The sequence below is a fragment of the Calonectris borealis genome, chromosome 1, assembly GCF_964195595.1.
Source record: "Calonectris borealis chromosome 1, bCalBor7.hap1.2, whole genome shotgun sequence".
NCBI lineage: Eukaryota > Metazoa > Chordata > Aves > Procellariiformes > Procellariidae > Calonectris > Calonectris borealis.
In genome coordinates, this window is record NC_134312.1 from 186,980,799 (window position 1) to 187,005,489 (window position 24,691).

Here is a 24,691-nt window from a genome sequence, read left to right on the forward strand (position 1 = left end):
CATCCCCTAGCCCCCAGGAAAACAGGCCAGAGCTGCAGCTGCTCTGGAGCTGTGCCCATGCTGATCGGCCGGAGGGCTGTAGCCGAACAACGCAGAGAGTACCCAGGTCCTTCCCACCGCCCCTCAGACTGGGGCACTGCTTTGGGGTCTCTCCTCTGCCAGCCATCGCTTTTCATGGAACTCACAGAAACTTAATTATCTTTGAGACTTATACTCCCTTTCAAATTTGGCTAAGATTGGCCAGCAGGTTGAAAACCTTATTACATGGAGACAGATAGCGTGATCATATAAACTTCATTTCTTTAGGAAACCAGGCTAATAGAAATAATAGTGAAAAATACAGCAGGTATATTGACAACATGGTGCGATGTTCAGTTTCTGTTAAGTGTGAAGCCATTGTGACTGTAAAGAGTTCAAACAGGAAAAAAAGAAGCAGGAAAGAGAATAAATATTTCCTCTTCAGTGCTACTGCACAGATGGAGCAGGCTCAGAAATTACCTGCAGGTCTTAACTTTGGGAACCTTCTTAATTTCTTTTCATCTTAGTATATAGTCTGACCTGCTTCAGTTAGCTCCCTCATAATGTAAAACGCCACGCTGCAGACTACATGACTTGTAAGCCCCACCTGGGGTTCAGTCCTTTTTGCTTAAAATCCCAAGGGAAAGGAGAAGAATCTTGATATAATCAAAGACACTGAGGTTACAGACTCCAGCCTATCTTTTGAGAGATACTTTTCTTTCTTGCTCTTGTTATCAATACTAATTTTTAATTCCTTTCCATGATGACATATTCTTTCATAGTTTATTCTTTTCCTGCTTTGTTTAGTCTTCAAATCTCACATCATAGCATAAAGGAAAAATAGATAATCTAGCATTACCCAACAGAAGGCAGGGTCCTTGGGAGCCATGAAGTAAACATCAGAGTAGGAAATTTATCACTTAAACACACAGGGTTTTATTGCATTTGTATTGATACATTCTTTGAATATATATTTTTTTAAAAAAGCATAGATTGGCTGCGTACGTCATGGAGTTGTCTGTTGTTAAAACTGTGCCTGGGTTGAGTGCACTCGTTTGGTGGCACCAACACCTGCCCTGTGGAAGAGGACATACGGCATCTGGCTAAAGGCAATACCCCGCTCCCTCTGCAGACAATGGCAAGGTTTTCAGTGGTGACAGCAGGTGCTGTGATGGAGATGCTCGAGTTTAGATATTGGGGATCTCAGCTGTGTCACACGTTTTCTTTTGAGTTTATAGGGAAACAGTTTACAAATTGGCATAAAGGACACAAAGCGAAATAAAAATAATAATTTCTGCCCTTGATGCCTTTCTTAACCAGGCCCCATCCAGCAGACTTTACCTTTTGCCCCTTACTAGGTATCAGTCACCTCTGTCCTACCTGAAGTCTCTAATTCTGCTACCTGCAGACTTGCCATCCTTCAGGAGATGGTTCAGGCCTGCCATTCTTTACTGAAAGAGTGATCAGGCCTTGGAACAGGTTGCCTAGGGAAGTGGTGGAGTCACCACCCCTGGAAGTATTTAAAAGACGTGTAGATGAGGCCCTTAGGGACATGGTGTAGCGGGCATGGTGTGTTGGGTTGACGGTTGGACACGATGATCTTAGAGGTCTTTTCCAACCTTAATGATTCTATGATTCTATGATTCTATACAGAGTGCTCTCCTACTCACACTCTTCTACTAGCCTGGACATCTGTAGTTTGGCTTCCAACAACTCCTGGATTGCCTGGCACGTGATACAGTAAAGCCTCTAACCAACTGGTTCTCCAAGCAGATGCCTGCAGACCTTATGGGAGGTTGAGCTGGCAGGTCCTGTCTCCTCTCAGCAAGACCAAGAGAACCGCTATGCACAAAGGTGGTTTGTGCAAACCCTCAGTCCAGGGTTCCCGAGCCCTCTGCCATGTCCCAGGGCTTGCCCAAAGCTTGTGGTGATTAAGACACTCTTTTTCCACTTCCAGTACGTGGAAAATTCCAGCAGCAAGAATATGATTCTTAATCATGCCTTGACTTCATAGATGCTTAAACCCAAGTCTTCCTGGCATTCATCTGCCAACATACACATCCTCACCAGACAGTCCAGCTAATCCAGGTCAAGCTTTTCTGGTTTATCAACTAAACATCTTTTTCTATACTGGCACATTCACTGTATTCTCTTAGACTCTCATCCTTTTGCTGCTCAGTCTTTGTAAATCTTTCATTTCTGCACTAGGGTCCTCTCAGCAATGGAATTTCAAGCTAATGGAATTTTCCATGATGGGAATACGACACAATTTTTTTTTACACTGAAGAGTGCAATTCTAAATAACAGTCACATTAATGCCCCATTAGGACAGAAGAAAAAATTAATGGATGTTTAATAGGCTACTGTCAAGATATCTTTTCTTCAAAGAATCCTTACAAATACTATGTATTTTAAATTGGATGCAGTCAGGTCTTCTTTGTCATAATTTTATACGGGTAAAAAATGAACTGTAACTTTCATGGGATTTTTCCCCTCCAATTTCAATATTATATTAAAATGTTGACAGCATTTCCAGACATCTTTCATTTAAAGACTTTCAAAAAAATCAAAAATTACAATTTCACTACCCTTGTTCTGAACTGAAGGAAGTACTTTGGGTGTGGTTCCTTGCAGAAAGTACCTTGCATGCAAAGCCACTGAGTTCTGCTGCAAGAGCAGCTGTTCCTCCCTCCTCCCATTCAAACAGGGATTTCTTCTTAAAAGCTATTGTAGACAGCCAGCCAGGACCGTAAGTTCTGTCAGGCAGGTTAAATGCACACAGACACATAATAGTATCTGGGGAAAAAGTCAACTTTTAAACAATCTCATTGCTTACACATTCTGTACCCAAAAACTTACCCAGGCGTCGTTACTGAGGCAGTCCAGACTCCCAGAATATGCAGGTTGGTAGATGCTACTATGTTGCGTTTTGTTCTGGAGTCGGTCCAGGAAAGCATTATTTACCCTTAAAATAAAACAAAAAATGAATAATGGTTGAAGGTAGCTGAGGAGTTCACAAACTTCTGAAATTTAACATTCTGTGAGTGGCTTTCCCTATTCTCAGTTCAATACCCATCTTCCTATGTTTTTCAAGCCTGTGCTGCATACCCATGGACTGGCATGAGATGACAGGGTGGATTTCATTTTCAATTCACTAGGTGCACCCTTATCCTGTGATCAGTCCATTGTGATTAAAGGCATACCTTGACTGCTGTGAGAAATGCACCAAAATTCTCCGTGGAAAGACGACCTGCATACCACCACTCACCTTATCAGGGAGTTTAGCTATTTTGACAATTCACCTAAGGTAGTCTTTCAGCCTTCAGTACACAAGGAGAGTTTCCAGAAGTACTGATTTCCTGATGCCAATGAAAAAACCCACTTAACCTTGTTACTAATAGAGACAATTTGTGTAGCTGACAACTTTCCCTACCATCCAGCTCTGAAAACAGTCTGCTCTATTAGTCTGGAAAGCATGCACAAATGCAAATATACTTTCCTCAATCTGTTTTAAATATTTTCAAACCTTCTCAAAACTGTTCCTTTTTTCCCCCTGTTAATGCTTAGGACTGACACACATGCTTAGACATGACTGTTGTTTTAATGTTTTACAATGCTATTGGTAAGAATGATGTAAAATGCAAGACACTGGATTATTTCTATCTAGGGACATGAGATGGACCGAATAGAAAATCCTTCATTAACTTCTATGGGTAATTATCTCAATATCTTTGCTAGACAAAAAAAAGAAATGAAAACAGTATGGCGAGTGGTTGCCTACAGAAGTAATTTTTTTATATTTCCCTAAAGATATAAAAGAGGAAACACTTTTTTTACTTTTGAGCCTGAGCGTTGTTTCTTTTTACCAGCAGAAAACAGAGCTGAGAATAAAGCTGTGCTTCAAGATAATGGAAAGTCAGTTAAGTGACAGAAATGCAAGATTAGAACGGCTGAGCACAGAGAGGGCACAGCAGTGGGGCACAGCCTGGGGCGCGAAGCAGTGCGGCTGCATTGCAGCTTCTATCTGTACCCATATCAAATCCCACGTTTAGCTCTGCCTGTTAACCTCAGTGACAGTCAACCACAAAATGTGACATGGACGAAGTAGCCCATTCTAAAATAAAGTAAAAATAAACAATAGATAGATAGATAAAAAAATAAAATGTTTCCTACCTGAAATTACTGGACTAGTGGTTACCCATGAAACTACTAATAGTTTCTACCCTACGTTGCATCCTACGCTGACAGGATAAATAAAGTGAAAAAGGCACTCTGGGTCATACTGCGTTACAGTGAGCAGTTGTAATGACGGATATTAGTGGCTCATTTGAAGGCAAAGTTAAACCAGAGGCGAGGTCAGGGATCCTCATTGCAGTCATCTTCTAAAGCATGAATGTCTGCAATTTTGAGACCCTTTCCAGATAGGAATTCAATTAAAGTGTATTCTGCATTTTTGCATCATACCTCCTCTGTTCGTTTTGACGTGCTCTTGTCCTGGCTTCCTCTTCCTGCTTTTGTTTAAATTCCATTAATTCAGCCTGGGAATGATAAAAGTGGAAAAAAAAAAAACAGCAAACTTACTTTTAATTAACATACCTGTGTTGCAAACCCAATTAATTCCACATGGTGTTAACTTCAGCTGGAGCCATGTGTTATTCCCAGAACTTCTCTCAACAGTATTTTATTTATGTAACGGCACTATGTTAAAAACTGAGCTCACTTTTCTGTTCAGCGTTGTACTGGAGGAGTTCTGTTTGTGCCTTGAAAAGTGGGAAGTTACAGGATTCAGACATTTACAATCCCACCTCTAAAGGGCTATGCTAGACACCAGTCTCCTTCCCCTTGCCCCAACCCATGGGTTTGAATTTCCCTGTGGGTCCAAGGGGGAAGACAGCCAAAGTCATCCAGCGGGAGCAGACACAGCCGTTGCGCCCGTAAGGTAGGAAGGAGACATGCCCTTCCCCTCCTGCCTCTGTGGGGCACAAAGAGAAGATGGGAACAGGGGCATGTGGCATGGTGTGTCACCTCCAGCTCCCTGGGGCTCCCTCAAGGGTGAGGGAAAGGCAAGTGGTACCTGTTGGCGTGGTGAAAGCATGTGCAAGCTCCCAGCGTTGCAGCAGCCTACCATCCTTACGATACGTAATATTAAGGCATATAAGCAGTGTCAAAGGGAATTCTTTTCAGAGGTTTGCTTATGCAATTCTAGCCAGGACTGTGAAGGAAACACAGCTTGTCTGTCTCTGCTGTGCATGCGTGCTTCTTTGTCTGGCTCTTGCTCCCTGCAATGCACCCAAGAATCGAACATGCAGATTTTTCTGCAAAGAAAATTTGGCTAGCAGGGCGAGGGGGAAGGGATAGGAACAGACCCATCTTTCATATTTTCCATAGCAACTGAGCAACAGTAGGAATAGGAACTAAAATAAAATGATGCGGGTAGATAAAAGCCTCAATAACTGAATGGAACCAAAAAAGTTAAAAAAAAAAATCAATTTAAGTGGAACATTAAATAAAAACTATGCAATAAATGTATGAAGAAAATCAATAACTGCGAATGTGTTGCGTATCAATATTTGTCTAGCCCTAAAAGAAGAAACAGGATTAAGAAATAAAAAAGCCAACCTTAATTTTCACTATTTTAAATAACTATTCAACCTGAAAATTAAAACCCAGTATCTGACTTTCCAATATGCTGAGTCCTCTCTTGGAGTAATGTTGTGAAATATATTGTGTGTATATGATGCGGTGTTCAAAGCGTACTGAAAATTTCTAAATCAAGCAATACATACTAAAACCTGTTCTGAAAAAAAAAAAAGGGAACCGACAATACCTATATGTTTTATAGCTACACTGTGCTAAGAGGTACACACAAGGCAGAATTCACAATTACTTTAATAAATATTAGTTTGAAGTAGAAACGAGCCAACATATATCTGAGGGACAATTATTGGAGCCTTTAAAATACATATTATTTACAATAGCTTTGTAAGTAGTGCATTACTCTGTGCAATAGGTAGCAGCAACTGTGAAGGCAAGGAGCGCTTGGAACCGTGTACCAAGCAAGAGCAGCCTTAGAAGCAGCCAACACCTTCTTAGCAATCTGTGGAAATCGGTAAAGAGTCTAAAGCTCTACATGAGTCCCTTAAACCAAACTCATAAAGTAGGGGCACGCTAATTCACATCTGTAGCTATTTTCTCAATGGAAGAATCAATGTAAAGAATACAACAGCTACCAGCCTTACACCCGTCAGGACTGGCGTTCAAAGGTTTTTCCTCTGTATAGTTCCTGGGAATAAGCATACGCCTGATAGGAAAGCAATTAAGAGCCTCCCTTTTTCCCCACCTTTTGTTTCCAGCATCCTGGTTGCTAGAATACTATGAAATGAGGACACTTATCCCCAACACTTAAGGAAAAATACCTGTGAGAGGGGCTGAGCCACTTGTCCAGCTCTAGTAGAAACTCACCGCGTGGTATTTGTTGCGCTAAGATTCTGCTACTGGGGAAGTCATTTAAAGTTCATTTGGATGGTCGTAACAGCAGAGGCATAACAAGAGGCTCAGTATTTGCTAATATGTTTTCGAATGATTTGCTAATATGATTTTCAAACGCTGCCCTCCCCATACTTGCACAATCAGACCTGGAGCCAAGAGAGATAACTTAGCACAGTGCCATCGCCTTGTGTAGATGAACTTTATGTGGATATGGTACCCAAATCTATGCCATAGGGACTACAGTGGTTCAGACGCATTTCAGGCAATGTGTGCCGCATGTGCAGAAGATGGAATTCAAACTTGCAGTTACGGCATGCCTGCTTTTTAGACAGTTCAAACCTCTTCATTTAGGTGGTTAGCAAGGGACCAGAGAAGCACACAGACTTAACAGCAAATCTGAGTGCTTCCACATCCCCATTTGGGAAGTGAGGGCACACGGGCCTCGATTTTCTAGAAAGAGACTGTTCAGAGTCTGAGATCATCATGAATATCTCAGTAAGATTACTTCTGCCTGAAAGAGAGGAAATTGGTTTCCTTAGCCGATGAAATTGGGTGCCATGGTCAAAAAATGCTTTGCACAATTGTTCAAATGGAGAGGCGAACAGGAGCTAGTCATCCAGATGCAAATAGCCTTGAACCCAGAAGATAATTGTCCTGTCCCTGTCCATATTTTACAGCTTGGCTTATCTCTCTCACAATATTTGAAAACAGTGACTGAATCACTTTTGCTAAAGAGAAGCTCTGTGCGTAGGCTACAAGTAATCAATGTATTTAATTGGTTTCACAGCATGCAAAAATGACACAATATGCAAACAATGTATAATTACCTTCCTCCGTTGTTCTTGCTTCATTTCCTCTAATCTTCTGTTTTCATGCTCTCGAAGAGCTTGCTTATAAGTATGGCTTCTCGTCTATGGTTCAGCAAAGGATATAAACATATTGGTGTGGGGAGAGGGGGGGCCAAAATCCCAAACCTTATTCCCAAATCATTATACAGGTAATTAACAAAACAGAAAACGGTTGAATGATACTTAAAAAACAGATTAGTGTCAAGAGTAGAATTTAAACAAGAAGTGGTCTAAAGCCTCTCAGTCATTCGATTTGGCTGAATGTCCACCTGCACATCACAAGCAGGCAGCCACAGAACATGCTATTCCATGTCCCAGCAGCAAGCATAAAGATACCCTGAGCAGTCAGAAAACACAATCAGGATATATGATAGTGAGATGGGGTATTCTGGGAAGAAAGAAAAGTACTGAAAATACTACCAAGATAACAAAGCAGAACGGAGGCCTGGGAACAGAGGGGACCCCAGGAGTATTTGTGGAAAGGCATTTGTGGAGGTAGGGCAACAGAAGCTGAGAGATCAAGTCTGCTCTATTATTTGTGGGGCAGCCAAGAGAACTGAAAATCTGAACTACACATCATGAATAATGTATTCAACTGTGTAGTAGGTTTTCATTACAGTAACTAGACCTGGTCTTTCACAAGTTGTAGTTGTTAGCAAAGAGTCAGCCTACCATTAGGATCTTATATGATCCTTAGGATCTCATACATAGGAGCTTACACTGTAAAGTCTTTGAGCAGGAACATAGTGTAGCACACTAAATAATGAGCCAGTATAATTTAATACAAGAAGTGTGCAAGTTTGACTTTAGTGAGGAATTTGTTGCAGGTCTACACAATGTTCTCAAAACTTGATATATGCATGCAGAATGACACCATTAAAACAACAGGCACATAATTTGCTAAAAAGACTGAATAGAGAAAGCAATTATTAACAGCTCAATTTTGAGCTGGGAGGAGTTGTTACATGCGTCCAGGGAGACTCATTCTGGGTCCAATATTATTCATTACTCTCCATAATGGCTTGGAGAATTGTGTGGCGTGTATGTTAATCAAGTTGGAAGACAATAAAATCTACATAGGATTGGTAACACTTTGAAAGACAGGATTAAAATTAATTATGAGCTTGATTAAATAAGTGGGCCAAAAAAGTCACCAATGATAGAGTCACTCCAAAGAAGTTAAATTTGTTCATGCACATCAATATTTGACACTGATATTTGAACTAGGTGTGCTAAATTAATATCACTATCCAAGAAATGATGTGAGGGAAAAAAAACAATCAACATTACATTGTCCCAAACTTTTTTTAGAAAATGAATTTTAAATTTAAAAAATCATATATACATGCGCCTCCCTTTTAGCATACATGTCAGGCACTTCCTAAGCTTATCACACTTCACTATTTCAAATATATTGTTCCTGAATGTTTTAATTACTCCAGACAATGGACAAGTCCAAGATAACATCAAAACTAGAGTTCAAGTTTTCCCACTGGTTTAGCATTTTAGCATTTTAGCATTTACTACACCAAGTTTATTCAGATAACAACTCATTGGTTATGTGCTTCAGATTCCTCACACAGAGCACAGAGGCTGTGCATATATGCCTATAGACTGTACCTCATCCAAGTTGGTTGGGAAGACATTTTGCCAACTGCTTTGCTGCATTATAAGCATGTGATTAATTGATTCACAAAGCTATAGAAATGCTGCCATGCAAAAGACATGTATAATATCAGCCAGTATTAAAGAGCAGTACAGATAAACTATGTATTTTATCTGCTTGGACACTAGTGAAGCCAAAGATGAACTATGGTATATAATTTGGCGTAACTTATTAAGAAACCCCTCAAAAACTGGAACAAGAAAGGCACACGTAGGTAGATGAAGTGGAAGGAAAAGGCTAAAAGTAGGACGTGTACACCTGAAAGAATTCAGTGTTCCTTCAGGCATCCACCCGCTTCTGTATAGATATGAAGACACCACACCAAAATGCTGAAATCCAAGTCAGTTCTTAGGACATGAGCTCGCTTGTCTTCACAGTTTAATGTTCACACCATACGAAAGGCTGCAGGGTTGGGTCTTCCCTACCAAAGAACAAGCTCCCCACTGTTTGGAGTGTCGGATGGTTCAAAAGGGAGGTAGAAGTGGTTTCAAGACATCTTTTATCCCTTCCTGTAGTTCTTCATCTTGCTTGTCCACCCAGGACTACAAAAGACAGTCTGAAAGCTGCTCTCCTGCAATTGACCTTCTGCCCAGCAACGCTGGCTCCTTCAAGCTATATAGCTGCCCACATACGCTAAGATTTCTTTAGGGTTTTCAGAGACACAAAATGGCCTGAGGAATCAAAGGGGAAAGGAACCTATTTTCAATATCACCTTCCCTTTTCACGCAATAAAACCAGGAAGAGATACTAGATGCCATAGTAGATGACAGAGCTGTCATATATTCTGTTTGCAGCAATTTCTGTACCGGGAGGGTCTTGCACATTTCCAAGGCTTCCGAGTAAATATGGAGGTAAATCTTTCCCTCCCTTTACCCAAGGTTGTATACAACAGAGGGCTGCCCAGATTGGATACTTCCAAGTTTCTGCTGACTAAGGACTATTGCTTGTAACGACAACTTCTGTCCACTTGGCTGCCTGCTTTCTGTCTTCCCCCAATTACAAACCTCCCTAAAGGAGAAATATTTCTGTCTCAGGGTTAATATTCCTCACTGCAAGTTTTTACAGCAGTAGGAAAGCTTGGACATGCTAAGAGACTAATCATATGTGAAAAAGCCTTTCTGAGGCAATTAGAATAATGAAACTTAAGCAATATTTTATCTATTTCCTAATTACATTGATACTTACCAGGCTTATGCAAACTGGGACAAAGTCCCCAAGCAGTTTATGGAATCACTTTTAGAATGCAGTGAGAAATAAGCTTCTCTTCTGACTAGATTTTCAATGCAGTAAAGCATCCGCTGACATGAACTAGTTGAGATTTCATAAAAGCTTGCCACCAACAGATGGGTACAGAGCACATTCAAGATTCTGATCTGACCTTAGAATATAAATCTGGCTCTTATTTATCAGAGAGATATCAGTGAGTAATAAAGGCAGGCCCCGACTATGCAGGGTACTCTGCAGTGTGTAAGAGACAATGTAGGCAATCTCATTCACCCAGAAAGACTCCTCGGTACTCACTGAGTTATGTCTAGGCAATTAAGCTCAATTAGAATATTCTAATATTACACTATTGACAGCACCTGGAAAGCTGACAGAAAATATAGCACATGCCATGGTTTTGCTTACCCATGCTGTAGATTCTGGGCCACGATTAGCAATCTGACAAGAATCACTCTTTGGCAAACCCAAGTCCAATCTGTTCAATAATTCATTGGTTTTGCTATGAAGAAATCCAATCCAAATAGAATTGTTAGTGCTTCCATAAAAATAAATACAGCTTTTTATTCCACCCTTGGAATCTAGCCTAGACATTTTATCATGTGACTGCTGAAAAACATCACAGGTGGAACAAAAGGTTATGGAGACAGACAGAATGAAATGGGACAGAGAATACAAAACCTATATTTTGAGTAAGACATTTGCTGGGAGGCATTTTTAAGCAAACAATTGTTGTCATCTGCATATTTGGGGTCTACAGTGGCTATGCTTTCTTTCCACATTGTAAAGCTCCTAAAACACAGACTTGCATACCATTGAACTTCATCAGGATGCAACTGCTTCACTGAATTGTTGCAAATCCTTCTACCAGATCTATAAATCTCAGGTAAGTAATTTAAAAGATTATTTTAAGGAATTTTCCTTCATGGTTAATACAATGCAGCCTTACAACAGATTACTTAATCAAGCAGAAAGACTTTGAAGCATTTTGTAGCATTGAAAAAAATATGCTTGTCTTTAGTTGAAGCAGAATTGCACAACATTGTCATTTCTGATTCTGGCAAGGGAAATTTTATTTTTCCAATAGCATCCCTTATAAACCAGATTTTCAAAGTAGCATTGCTTTGCTCACAGTTTCAACCAGGTAGAGTTAAACAAAGTCACAAGCAACAACATAAACAAATGTTAAGAATAGTAGTTTCAGTGCCGTGATCCGGAATCAGTTTCCTAACCTGCAGTCCAAGGCGTATCTATTCAAGTCTTTGCTCACTCATAGGCATAGAGTTAGAGGAAAGAGGCCATTTTATTTCTGTATACAGCTTTGGAAAGCATGAAAGTACGGAAGTGAGAGCAGAAAGAGTGCTTCAAGAGGCATTCAATACAAAGATTTACACTGCTAACAGGGCAACCAGCTAGCTCTGTGGGAGAGAAGATGCCACTACCAAAGACAGCTTCTTAACCTTGGAGAAAAAGCCTTGGCTGCCAAAGAGTGATGATGGCTAACTGCTGACACAGACTACCAAGTGTGTTTTTATCTTTCACTCCATGATCTGAAATGGTGAGTAGATGCATTTTTGGAAAATGTCCTGCTGGTCAGTGGGTATATTGAGGAGAAGTGGGGAAAAAGAACAAGAACCCACAAGTTCTTCTCTGCTACTCTACACAACACAAAACCATGTTACCACTTCAGGTACAGAGTACTTGCTCAAGTTGTAGCAAGCTATGCTTTCAGCGTCTCAGCATTCCCAGTTCACTCCGTTTCCTCCATTACCTGGGCAGTTAACATGGACCTCAGCCAACGTACAATACAGAAAGATCCAAGTGAAACATAAGATTCCCTGATCTACAAAGCACTTGTATATCACGGTTAAAAAAATTAATAGTCTTCTTACCCAAGCGTTAAGCACACACATTTTTTCCATGAAAGATGGGTGGTTGAGTGGTGAGATTGCACAGAATGATTTTGGGAACTTGAAGTTTTAAATTGCAGATTTTGTTTCTCTACCTATGCTAAAATTGCTAAAATAACAATTTATTTCTACACCAGAAAGACTAAGAACTCCTACAGAAAATCTGGAATATATTTGAGAAGGTTGAAGCTCTGCAAAGAAATATCTGGCAACTTCGGGGTATACCTGGATGTCCTAATTCCTTAAGGATGGCAAAAGAATGACATGGGGTATGTGGAAGTTCTCATTATTTGCATTAAATGGAGTGGAGGGTTAAGACACTGCATTTCCTGGATCAGCACACTGATAGATGAAAAGCTAACTCAGTTTCAGTGTTAGAAAAGATGATTACAAGAGTGGAAGCAAATAAAGTTTCTCAGCAAGACTGTGCACTGCCTTTGGACACCGAAAACACCCTACTACACTAAATTAAGTAATACATTAGCAAAGCGCTCCTATCACAAGAAAGGGACTCAGGTTTCCAAATCTGCCTAAAGACAAACTCAGTAAAGTCAGTCAAGTCAATATGTTAATTCATTGGGTATCATCTCTATGGAAACCCAGCAATGCATCTGGAGTTGCCAGACTGTCAAAATATTGTCTGAATGGTATTTTTCATCATATTAAACCTATAGTCATAACAATAACAGAGCATAGCATAAGCCATGCTGCAGGGAAAGGGGGAAGTCGGAGAGACGACAGTTCAATTAATATTCCAGAGAGGAAAGCATTGTCTCCAGAAGGAAATCAGCATATCAAAGTGTCCATAGGTGTTCCACATTCAGACAGTTGGAGCAACATCTCGCTTGCTAAACTTCAAGGTCTAATCAAAGATGCTAATAAAATGTGTTCCTCTAAGCTAATTAATATTAAGGAAAGAGCTAAAGAAATTAATTTGAATACAGCAGAATCCTGATCCCTTTCAAAAATAGCTAGCCAAAAGGAGATCCAAAATTTAGACAAACCAAGAAAATGGCACCCTCCTAACTGGCTGCGAACCTGAGCTCTGACTAGCCCTAAGCGTCGGGCTGAAGGGAAGAGAGCCATTCAGAAGCATGGGTTAAGCTGGAGTGATCTTATGAGGGTATTTTGTCTTTCTTGATAGCCCTGTTTCCCATACACTGTTGGGAACAAGCCTTTTGTCCTGCTAATTAAAATAGGCTACTCCCATACTGGTACGTTTAATAGCACCAGGCAATACTCTTAGCACGGGAACTCAGCCATCTATATTGCGGTAACGGTTCCTGGAATAGTTTTGACCTGTTCCAAATAGCACTTTCCCAAATAACTCCTGGCTGCTGTCCGGGAATGAATATCAACCACAAGTAACTCCCAACAGGCACTCTGGATGCAACCGCCCCATTTTGGGACATAAAAAAGTTTGCTAGCAATGGAAGCAGGCAGTCTCAGGCCTGTTGGCCTCAAAAGTGACAGTGATTGACGGTGTTTAATTTATTAGTACAAATACAGCTGTGGGGGAGTGAAGCACAATACTGGATTCGGGGGCTGAAAAACTCTTAAGAGCTGTCATGGGAAAATACTGACTCTGCTGCCAGGATCATTGAGTAACGTGCTCGGAGGGGACAGTGCATGACTCTGGAAATTAGTCCATGTTGCAGATGCTTTCTGTGGGTCCTCAGATATACAGCTTTACATTTCACAACTATTCTTCAGGCAGAGCCCTTTCTTAAAAGCTCTTACATAAAAGCATATACTTGAAGCTCAACAAGTACCTGTAAAATGCAGAAACATGAATTTGCTAGGTGTTCCACTGAGAAACGGTGTAATTTAAGGATTTAGAGTTGGCACCCTGCACTCACAAGCTACTAACAGATCAGGCAATCCACGTGCATTTCTTATGGTTTGGGACTAAATGCGTGTGCTGCCCATATTCCCACTGGGGTGAGACAAGGGGGTGGATATGAAAGCCGGATTGAGCCTAGGTTCCTCTGGCCCAGGTAGGAGCTCCCATGCTCTAACAGGGTCACCAGCCTTGACAGCTGAGAAGCAGAAAGCTCCACAGCTGACTCCAGCGTGCAACTGTGGAAGATCTGAAGACGCACAACCGATCTCGTTGCAGGACCTGAGGCCTAAAATCCTGTGCAGAATAAGGTCTTTAACTTTGTGTGTCATTTCGTCTTAACTCCTGTCACATCTACAAGGCAAACAGGAGAGCCAATCCTGAAAAGGACGTGAATAAGGATGTGGACTCAGGCTCCAGCATCTTCCTCCACCCAAGATTCGCACAGCACCACTTGCTAAGCTTTTCATTTGAGACAGTATTCCTCTCAGAACAAAGATGTAAAGAAAATAATTTTTCTGCCTACACATAAAGTTCTTGGCTTTAAGTCTGTTTTACAGACTAATGTTAAAAATGCATCAATTAAAAAGGCTTCTTGTAATCTTCATTACTACTTCCCAAAGAAACCAGTTAATTCTTTTGCTTTAACTGATGGATATTGAAATGCCAGGATACAGAAAAATATACTGGCTTTTATGCCAGTGCTTTTGGAAAAAAAGCAGCACAATACTTTTGCATATATCATAAATCTATTTATTTCTCTTGACGATTTTTAAAAGATAATGACCACTCTTATTACTACTGAAAACAAGACAGCTCCCGAACTCCTTGTTTTCTCAAGCTGCAGGGTCTCCAGCATTACAATTCTGCTCTAATGAACGTCCACAAGTATGCTAAGAGCCATTCAAAAACAGTAATAAAAAATAAAAATAAAGAATCCCAAGCCAGGTAAATCATTATAGCTATTTCAGAGAGAAGACAACAAGGGTAGTCGCTAAGACAACAGAAGTTGCATGTAGTGCTGAATGACATGGACACATCAGCTTCCAAATTCATTGCCAGTAAGCAACGCTAAAGTGATATTTCACCATTTTCTTCCGATTCAGCTGAAAAACTAAGAACCATACATAACGCATACATGATGTTAGTTTCACACATCTGCCCAGAAGTTTCACGATGGTTTTTAAACAATAGCATGACTCCCCCTTTCAAAAACAAAACCACAAAACAAAACTGAATTTCATTCAAGACGCATCTTTTTGCAGCACCAGCAAGCGTATCTACCCTTCTCCCCACTTCAACGTATTTAATTGGCTAAGCGTAACAACTTCCTCAACTTTTGCAGAAATTAAGATCAGCTGCTTAACACTACCAAAGCCTACCCGCAAGAAAAGCTGCCCTTCACTTCAGTAAGGTCCATGGTGGGTGTGTTCTTACTGATGCCCTTGTTCCTCGCTCAGCGAGAGCTCTGCCTTGTGCATTGCCATATGCATCCTGCTCAGGCACTTGCTATGACCCACAAGCCAGGGTGGCTGGTACTAAGGCTGTTGCTTGTCCTCTGTCATGTGGCTTAACAAAATCAAATGTTAAAATAGAAGAAATTCCAGAAGTCGACAGAAAGGTCGATGAGATTGCTGTCCATTTATGCAGGTTTCCCATAGATTCTATGTTGGGAGATGGAGAAAGAGACTCCAAGGGGAGGTGTAGTTGAGATATTCGCTAACGAAAATAATTTGCTAAAGTGGGAATGAAGTTGGGGGGCCGATAATACCGTTTATGAAAATAAACCCAACAAAGGTACATATTTCAAAATTAAGCCATTAAGAAAATTGCAAGTAGCCTGAGTGGGGATACCAATGGCTTTTGCTGGTGTACAGTTATACATGCTTCCTCTCACATCCCCTCCTCTTTGCAGAGATTTACCACAGCAAGAAGTTTACAAGGTTTAAGTAAGTTCAGAAGGCTACAAGCGACTGCCATATTTCCCACAGCTGGGCCATGACAAGGGGCAAGGTAGCAAAAACATCTCCGTCTGTCAGCAACAAACGTGCCCTCAACTCTACATGGATTCTGGTTCTCCTGTACCTCAACTCTAACCCACACCTGCAGGACAGAGTTCACTTTTGGGTAAGAAGAGAAAACAACCATCAGCCATGTGCAAAGTTGTCAGCATGAACTAATGTCCATTTTTTGGTGTGCATGTGGGTGGGGGATTCATCTTTTGCTGGAAGCTATAAGGTGAAAAATTACAATGTGAAATAATTAACCCGTTAAATTCCTGTAAGATGTTGATGACTCTTCTGCAATGCCCTTTACTGGGAAGAAAGGCCATTCTCTGGGTATTTAGTTCACTTGCTTTCCAGCACAAATCCTTCCAGTGGTCACATACCAAGCTTAATGCAGTATTCACAGACTTCACTGGGAGTAATGCAGAAGCATACTAAGGAGGACTTGGACGAATCTAATGATAGTGATCAAAACTGTGCTATCTTTGGCTGGTAGGCTTTCTTGTCTGCAAGTTCTTGAGCATGTGTTCCTGTTCTTGGGGATAAGAACAAAAAATGTGGCACTAGCTCATTTTAGGTATAAGGCTTCAAGAAAGTATAAAAATAGGTTAAAAAAAGAGGCAACTTTCTCAGCAGAATTATTTTCATCACTTCCCACCCACACCCAAAACTAATCTTTCCTGTCAACCCACTTGCTTTTTTTGTTTTCCTGACTGGATGAAATAATACAGCTAGGCTATTCTTTCCTCCCACCAACTCATCCAATATTCTTGGAAGTTATTTTAGACATCAAGTTTCATTTATTATCTGAAGTAATAAGCATAAATCCAGTTTTAAGGAAAACGCAGTTTTGTATGAGTCTGTTGCATAGATCTTCCATTCTGTGTGCTCCATCTGCATGTGCAATCTGCTTCTATATTTTCAGCCAGCTTGCATGGGCAGATTAATGCGTACAATTAGAAAGCAACCTCACAGGCGTTCAATAAACTGCCTTCATTATTACACTCAAGAGAGTCCCTTTGGAAGTCTTTAAAAGCCTAGTTTTCTGCCTGTTAGCTAAATAATTGACAACGCTTAAAATAATCAGGAGCAAATGAACAAAACGAAGACCATTGTGGTGAAAAGAAGCAAACAAAAGATTCTCAAGGCTGCAAACCCTTTTTGTGCGAGCCCTCTTTCATTCTCTCTAGCAACCTATATTAAAAGTCTGGTCAGGTTTACATTTGCACTTCTGTGGGGAAAATTTGTTACCAGCCTGCTGTTTGGACCACACATCACAGGGCACTGAAAATTGGCAAAGACACTAGTATTTCTCCTGTAAAAATAGATAAATAAATAAAAATTCTGTCTTGATTCAGGTTTTAGTTTCTTGCATTTTATGACTTTAAGGAAACTGCTTTGGCAGGCAAGTGTATATCAGCTTGGTTTGGTGAACCTCCTACATTGTGTTTGGAATATGCACTTAGAGGCACTCTGGCAAATTCTGTTTCCAGCTCCAAATTCTGAGCAGAATATATTGAGTGCACACATGTACCCGAGTGCAGCAGTGCCAGGAATTTTTACAGGAGTACAACCTTCACAAAAACAGAGGCACGAATATGTAACAAAGGGAAGGAGGAAGTGATACAACAGCCATCGTGTACTATTAAAAAGTAACCCTATGTTCTAGACCGTTTTTCCCATTACATAAATGGGTAGATGGCTATTAGAAAAGCAGTGGACCACATCCAACACTACAGTTTCTGGGAAGTCAAATCCAAATTAAATAAAAGCACCTTACTAGAGAGCTGGGTGTACTGGTTTTGGCTGCAATAGGGTTAATTTTCTTCGTAGTAGCTAGTATGGGGCTGTGTTTTGGATTTGTGCTGAAAACAGTGTGGATAGTACAGGGATGTTTTCATTAAGCAGTGCTTACACAGAGTCAAGGCCTTTTCTGCTCCTCACCCCACCCCACCAGCGAGGAGGCTGGGGGTGCACAAGAAGCTGGGAGGGAACACGGCTGGGACAGCTGACCCCAACTGACCAAAGGGATATCCCATACCATGTGACGTCATGCTCAGCATATAAAGCTGGGGAAGAAGGAGGAAGGGGGGATATTCAGAGTTATGGCGTTTGTCTTCCCAAGTCACCGTTACGCGTGATGGAGCCCTGCTTTCCTGGAGATGGCTGAACACCTGCCTGCCGATGGGAAGCAGTGAATGAATTCCTCGTTTTGCTTTGCTTGCGTGCACCACTTTTGCTTTCCCTATTAAACTGTCTTTATCTCAGCCCAGGAGTTTTCTCACTTTTCCCCTTCCGATTCTCTCCCCCATCCCACCGTGGGGGAGTGAGCAAGTGGCTGTGTGGGGCTTAGTTGCCGGCTGGGGTTAAACCACAACACTGGGCTAAAATCATACAGTGAGACATGCTAGAGTTCAGACACAGATTCATAGAGCCTGCACAGCAAGCCTCAGAGAAAAGTCAGTCATGAGGTAGCCATCCCTCATTACTGTTTAAATGACAATTTTGTGTCCTAACTAAAGAAGGATGTCCTGAAAAGTCCTGGGCCAGCCATCTAAACTCTTCTTCATTCCCATTTGGAAAGATGGACACTCAGTCCTTTCCTCACAAGGATTAGCAATTGCAAAGTATGGACTACACAAGCATTCATTACCTTTTAATGCACTCTGACAGGAAAACACTCTCTACCACAGGCCATCAATGTAAAACACATCCAAGACACCATTACTCAGAAGGAAGGACTCCATTTCATGTGTAAGTAGTTTCCGGTAGAAAAGTGCGCATGTACTCCTTATTTTCTAGATCTGGCATCTGCAGAGGCAGAACCACAGCGATGCTATCACCAATAAATCCTCCAAGTGCTTCTCCTCTGGTAGTACAAACTGTAACAATCCTGCCATGCAGCAACTCCCCCAGCCCAAAGTCTGCTCCTGTGTGCTCTTCAGGCTTTTTATACATAGCTATTTTAGGAGGTACCTCGTGAGTTTTGTCCATTTTAGTCACCTAATAGAACTTGAGTCCACCTGGGTCAGAGGAGCTGCTGATCCCAAAAGAGAGAGGCTTGCAGACTTTTCCACAGCACTCTGCATGTGTGTCTAGACCTCATTCTCACAAGACACAGACACATACTCAAGCAACTGTGATAACAGATACAGTTGACTTTCAAGGGCCAGTTGCACACAAAGAAGCTAACAAGGCTTTCATGAGCTAGGAAATAACTGTATTCTGCAGACAGTGGACAAGGTTGCAGACAATTTTTCGTTTTGGCATTCACTTACTTCACGTTACACCCTTTGAAAGGGGATTTCAGTGAGAAGTTCTTGTTTTCAATAAGAAAAAACAGGAATTTAATCAGAACAACGAACTTCTGGGCAGCATCATACTTTGTTATCAGAGTATGTTAATAACACGAGAATCTTAAGTGCCTTTCCTTATCAAATAGAAGCGGCATTTCATACAGGAGAGGTACTGATTGGGCTGTACCCTGTGGAGGCTGATACAGCTAGAGGTGGTGATCAATTTTAAAAGGTTTTCCAGCTAATGAGACTGCTGGTAGGCATTGATCTCCTCAGGAAAATTGTGATGTTGCAGCTACAGATGCTTACAGAGGACACTAACAAGGCAGCTTATCTTTTGAAATGTCTCCACAGGCCATGACTTTGCAGAGGTCATTGCTTTATAAGCAGCGCATGACCTTCCTTTCCCCCTCTCCCAGCAAGCAGGGAAGGAGATCAAAATACTCTTGCAGAGACAGTAAGGAAAGGGGCACAACCTCATATTTGTTCTCTTCGCCTCTAGACATAGGGTCTTATATGATGGAAGTAATGAGTCACTCATTTTTTGCATAGTAGGCAAAAGCACGTCTTTAAATACCAAGCACTTTTATGCGAACACGTCTCTAATAACCGGCAGTGCTTCAACGGAGTTACTTTACAAGGTCTGAGATGTCGCACAGTATCTTTTCATTAGTCCTGGATGTTGTGCTCCATAATGCCAATGTATCTTAGCAATGCAACCTCAACAACATCCAGTGGTAAAGACTCCTCTTCCTCTGCCCACCAGAGGATTCCTTCAGACCAGAGAAGGCACTAGTGTCACTCTGTACAGCACGGGAGATTTTTGTTAACCAAAATTGCATTCAGTGTAGGTAGGTTTTCAGCTCACTTCCTCCAGGTGCAGTATCTATAGGGCCCTCCTGGTGTATGTTCAATACATAGTACATACAAATAATTTTCCGATAGTTCAACATAATCTCAAGCAATGGAGCTCAACAGTCCATCTTTACCTTCAGTTGCATCGGTCAGTTTGGTTTCCTAAGATGACACCAGCTGAACGCTCACAAGGCTTTCCTAAATCAGTGGACAGAAGGGCTGCCAGCCAGTCTCCTCCTCAGTGCCCAGGCAGCCTGAGTTCCTGCACCACCTGGGGACCACCGAACTGCCCACTTGAAGGTGTTTCAGAGGGTTTGGGCCTGCTTTTGACAGAGCCAAGCTTACTTCTAATGGAAAAAGCACTGATCAGCTGAATTCATTTCACCCTAAGCAAAACAAACTACAGACAGGGAAGATGACGGAAAGGAAGAGATATGTCTCTGTTCATAACTGAATAAGCCTTAAGACAAAAAATCAGATTAAATGGGAAGATAAGAACCCCGACAATCCCCTCAGGAAAAAGCAAGTCCCATAACTGAGACCCTGCACTGAAAAGATCTGATGAAGTTGTTGAGTTGGGCTCAAAGAGCATGAAGGTGTCTAGCCTGCCAGAAACAGGCAGAGATCTAAAGCTGTGCAGGGTCTTCAGAAATCCTGAGGAATCAAGGTGTGTGTGTGTGGGAAATCCACACCGGGACAAACAGAGGACAAACAGCAGGCAAAATACCAATATCTAGAGACAAACGTCAGCAATGTATTTAAGGAAAGAGCTGTACCTAAAGCCAAATGGAAGAAATAAAAGGAAAAAGACAAGAAAGGCTGAGATCAGTGAGAAAGCACTAAAATGTCTATAGATGAGAGAACAGAGTCTGGGCAAACGATGAAGGAACTGGAGCTACTAAAGGAGTCACAAAAGTGACTCCTTTAAAGGTCACAGAGGAGGGAGGAGCAATCAATCATGCTAAGAATGCAGGTGAGTAATTTCAGGAGCCAAAGATAAAAAAGGTAAAGGTGACTAAACAGCATTGTGTGTTAATTATGTGATAGAATTGGTTTGGATCAGTTAAAAATAAATAAATAGGGTAGAGTGAACTGGCAAGGCAGGCACTGCCAATGGAATTAATTATGTCAGGAGTTAAGCCATGTCTAAATCTGACATTAAGGAGGTATTCTTGGGAAACAGATCTTCACAGCAGATCTCTAAATTTAAGCTGTAGGACTATGCTAAACATAGGAAGTCCTCATTATTTCCATGTGGGTTAGATTTCTTTACTAGTCACTAAAATAAATGCATGGAGATGTAATTTAGATCCTCTTTCAATAATTAGTCTTGGATTGAATGATCACATATTGATTCAGTTAGAGAAAGAAAGCACAAAGTCATTCTATAATTCACAGTTTTCACTTCAAAGTGTATGTTTTGAGAAGCTAAGAGAAATCTACTGAACCAAATTTCCCCTGGAATAAGGTATGGAGAAGGCTTGGAATATTTCACAGAATCACAGAGTGGTTGAGGTTGGAAGGGACCTCTGAAGATCATTTTGTCCAAGCCCCTGCTCAAGCAGGGCCACCTAGAGCCAGTTGCCCAGAACTTTTGTATATCTCCAAGGATGGAGACTCCACAACCTCCCTGGGCAACCTCTGCCCATGCTCAGTCACCCTCACAGTAAAAAAGTGTTTCCTGGTGTTCAGAAGGAATATCCTATGTTTCAGCTTGTGCCCATTGCTTCTTGCCCTTAAGTCAAAAGTTTCAAGTCAAAAAGTGAAAAAACAGCATCAGAAGCCAAACCCTTCCTGAGCCCCAAACCAGACAAAAGCAAACAAATAAGAAAAAAAAAACAACCCCAAAACAGAAGGATAAGCAGATGAGGAATTTTAGATAATAAGTTTCAGATTTTACTTACTAATATTGATCTTCAAGGAACATCTCTCTTCTTTGCATTTCTTGTTGCCTTTTTTTAACTTCAAGTCTCTCTGCCTACAACATTAAAACCAGGAGAACATATTTGAGATTTCCAGTATGCCAGAAACAAACACTGATTATTTCAAGTGTTTCAATATTCTGGTTTTTAAAACAGCTATAACAGCAGTTGGATACAGAAGTGACCCAATCTCAAATTTAAAAGTATTCAGACATGACCAAACAGCTCCTAGTCAAGAGACCAGTCTGAAATAGAAAACCGCACTGTGCCTCGGGCAGACCCATCTATCCTCACAAAGGGCCTCGTGAGCCGTCGCGGTTCTCATGCCACAGCGCTGTGGGGGCCATCTCTCAGAATAACCGTTGCAACGTTGGTCCTAGTAAGAAGGTAGAGGACGCGAACCACCGCACCGAAGTAGATGATAGTCTTGTAGCGCTGAAAGCGCAGTGATATGAGTACATGTAGCTCTGCACATAGACCTGCGGCCTCCAGGAGCATTAGGTACTGGCCAGTTAAATACATGCTAAGACGGATGAAAGCGGGAGACATTTGTACTTAAGCAGTGTTATTCGGCCTCAGATACCATGCCCAGTGCAAGAGTCAACCAAATCCTTGACACACAAAACTCCTCTGGAAATCTGGATACCACACAAGTGATTAAGTCTTTTAATATAAAATTGCATATAATTTCTAGTGGAAGGGTCGTCTAAGCTGCTCCACTCCCCAACTTCAAGTAGAATAAAAAAGTAGAAACTGGAGAACATGCTGCAACAGCAATATGTAGCTCAAGCTAAATTCCAGTCAAAAGGAGGCCAGCCAAATATTTTTATTGACACACAGGCTGTATGTAGGTCCAGTGGGAAGAGCAGTCAAAAGGCAGTTCATTGTATGAAAAGCACAAATCAGAAGTGCCAACCCAGGATTTCAGCCCTGCTATATTTTGAGCACAAGCTCCCACACTGCAGCTGATGGGGGGATGTTCCAACAAGAGCTCCCACCGAGGTTCACAGTGACTAGCATGTTGAGCAAACTGCAACCTCGGACTGTCACTCTGCTCATCGCATACCCTCAAAATGAAAAAAAGTAATCATTTGGTAACCCAACAACCAGACATTGCGTTAAACGAAGTGCCCTGGAAATTTCAGACAATACCTTGCAGAGATGAGAAGGGGGCTGTTGGTGGGAATGGCCCATTTGGTCAGAGCCCCAAATCAGGGAGAGGACACTGTACATGGGTGGAGGTATTGGGCAAGGCCAGGTAGAACAGGGGGTGTGTGTATGCGTAACGGGGAAAGTGGTGTTAAGAAACAGGGCTGTAACCCCCACTCCCATCATTTTCTTCCTGTCCTGCAATCAATAACGTTTCAGAAAAATTACAATTCTACTGGCAGTTACTCAATTACTTTGCCTTCAGTGATTTCAGGGTGGGTATTTTTTTAATTGGATAAAGAATGACTGTCTGGAAGAGATTTGCAAAACAAGTGCAAATTCCTCCTCGGCATGTATTGGATTAAGAAAAAAAATCCTGTCAGATGTGTGCAGATAGGAAAAGAGCCACTATGTTGTGTAACGATATAAACTGTTGGAAGGCAAATGACTTAGAAGTTGTTATTTGGAAAAAGGCAATGGGAAAATAAACAAAAGGAGGAAGACGAATCTCTGAATAAGATGTTCCGTTGCTCAGTCATTTGACATGCTGAGACAGTGGTAGAATATATAAGTACTGACGATTTTAAAAAAAAAAGAAAATCAAACTAAAGTAAGGAATATCACCCCACAGTATAAGTAAATTTTTATAGTGTTCAAGGGATATCTTGTTTGCTCCTAACCCCTCCACCCAGAGACAGATGATTTTTTAGGCAAAAGACTCCCACCCATCTGTACAACTTAACAATTTACAGGGAAAGAAAGGAAAGAGGAAGAAAGGAAATCTGATGGCATCTATTATTGAAGGTGATGTTGATACCCTCAAGACACCAGTAATAGCTCCCAGGCTTTTCTCCACCACTGCTCAACACTGCAAACTGACACCTTCATCTCTGAAAAAGCATTTGACATGGGATCCACCATCATATTGCAAGGCTCCTGAAAGTTCAAATCCAAAGTTCTCTGCAGTTGCTGTGGTCTAGCTCCTAGCTAGAACAACACAGTGATATTAACTTTGATAAATACAATCCTTCAGTATCACCCGTCTCCCACTACATAAAAAAGAAGGAAATATCCTACAGCTATTGTACCACCAGAATGGTGCCTAAAGAAAACTCCAGCATATTGAAATTATTTACTTGTGGCTGGTGTGACTATTTTCTACTCTGGAGGTTTACCCTGGGACCCCTGCTTAGGACGCGTACAAATGACAGGCAACAGGACTGGGACATTCTCTAACCAATGACAATCTATCAATAGACATTGCCAAAGCACTCCACATTTGGCACGGCCTTCAAAAACAAAGCCAAGAGTAGAACAGCTGTGATATTGAAGGTAAACATGTTGAAAAGCATTAGCAGAAGGTCTGTAAAGTGCCTAGTTTTAACAAATTCCCGAAAAAGGCCATTCATGCTGATTAACACAGTCAAATTAAAGAGCACATGATTTGATAAAGAATAAAATGAAATTACAG

General features: G+C 41.3%; 1 protein-coding gene across 4 annotated transcripts in view; it reads right to left on the minus strand.

Moving 5' to 3' along the window:
* Nucleotides 1-24,691, minus strand: part of EPSTI1 (epithelial stromal interaction 1) — a 48,961-nt gene that overhangs the window by 4,405 nt on the left and 19,865 nt on the right. For 3 of the 4 annotated variants that reach the window (XM_075139376.1, XM_075139374.1, XM_075139372.1), the window contains 5 exons: nt 22,054-22,127; nt 10,651-10,744; nt 7,335-7,418; nt 4,483-4,556; nt 2,878-2,983 (listed from right to left, as the gene is read on the minus strand). In XM_075139376.1, the coding sequence (XP_074995477.1) occupies nt 2,878-2,983; nt 4,483-4,556; nt 7,335-7,418; nt 10,651-10,744; nt 22,054-22,127 (432 nt within the window). The remainder of the gene's footprint in view (nt 1-2,877; nt 2,984-4,482; nt 4,557-7,334; nt 7,419-10,650; nt 10,745-22,053; nt 22,128-24,691) is intronic. The other variant, XM_075139378.1, reaches the window with a different exon arrangement.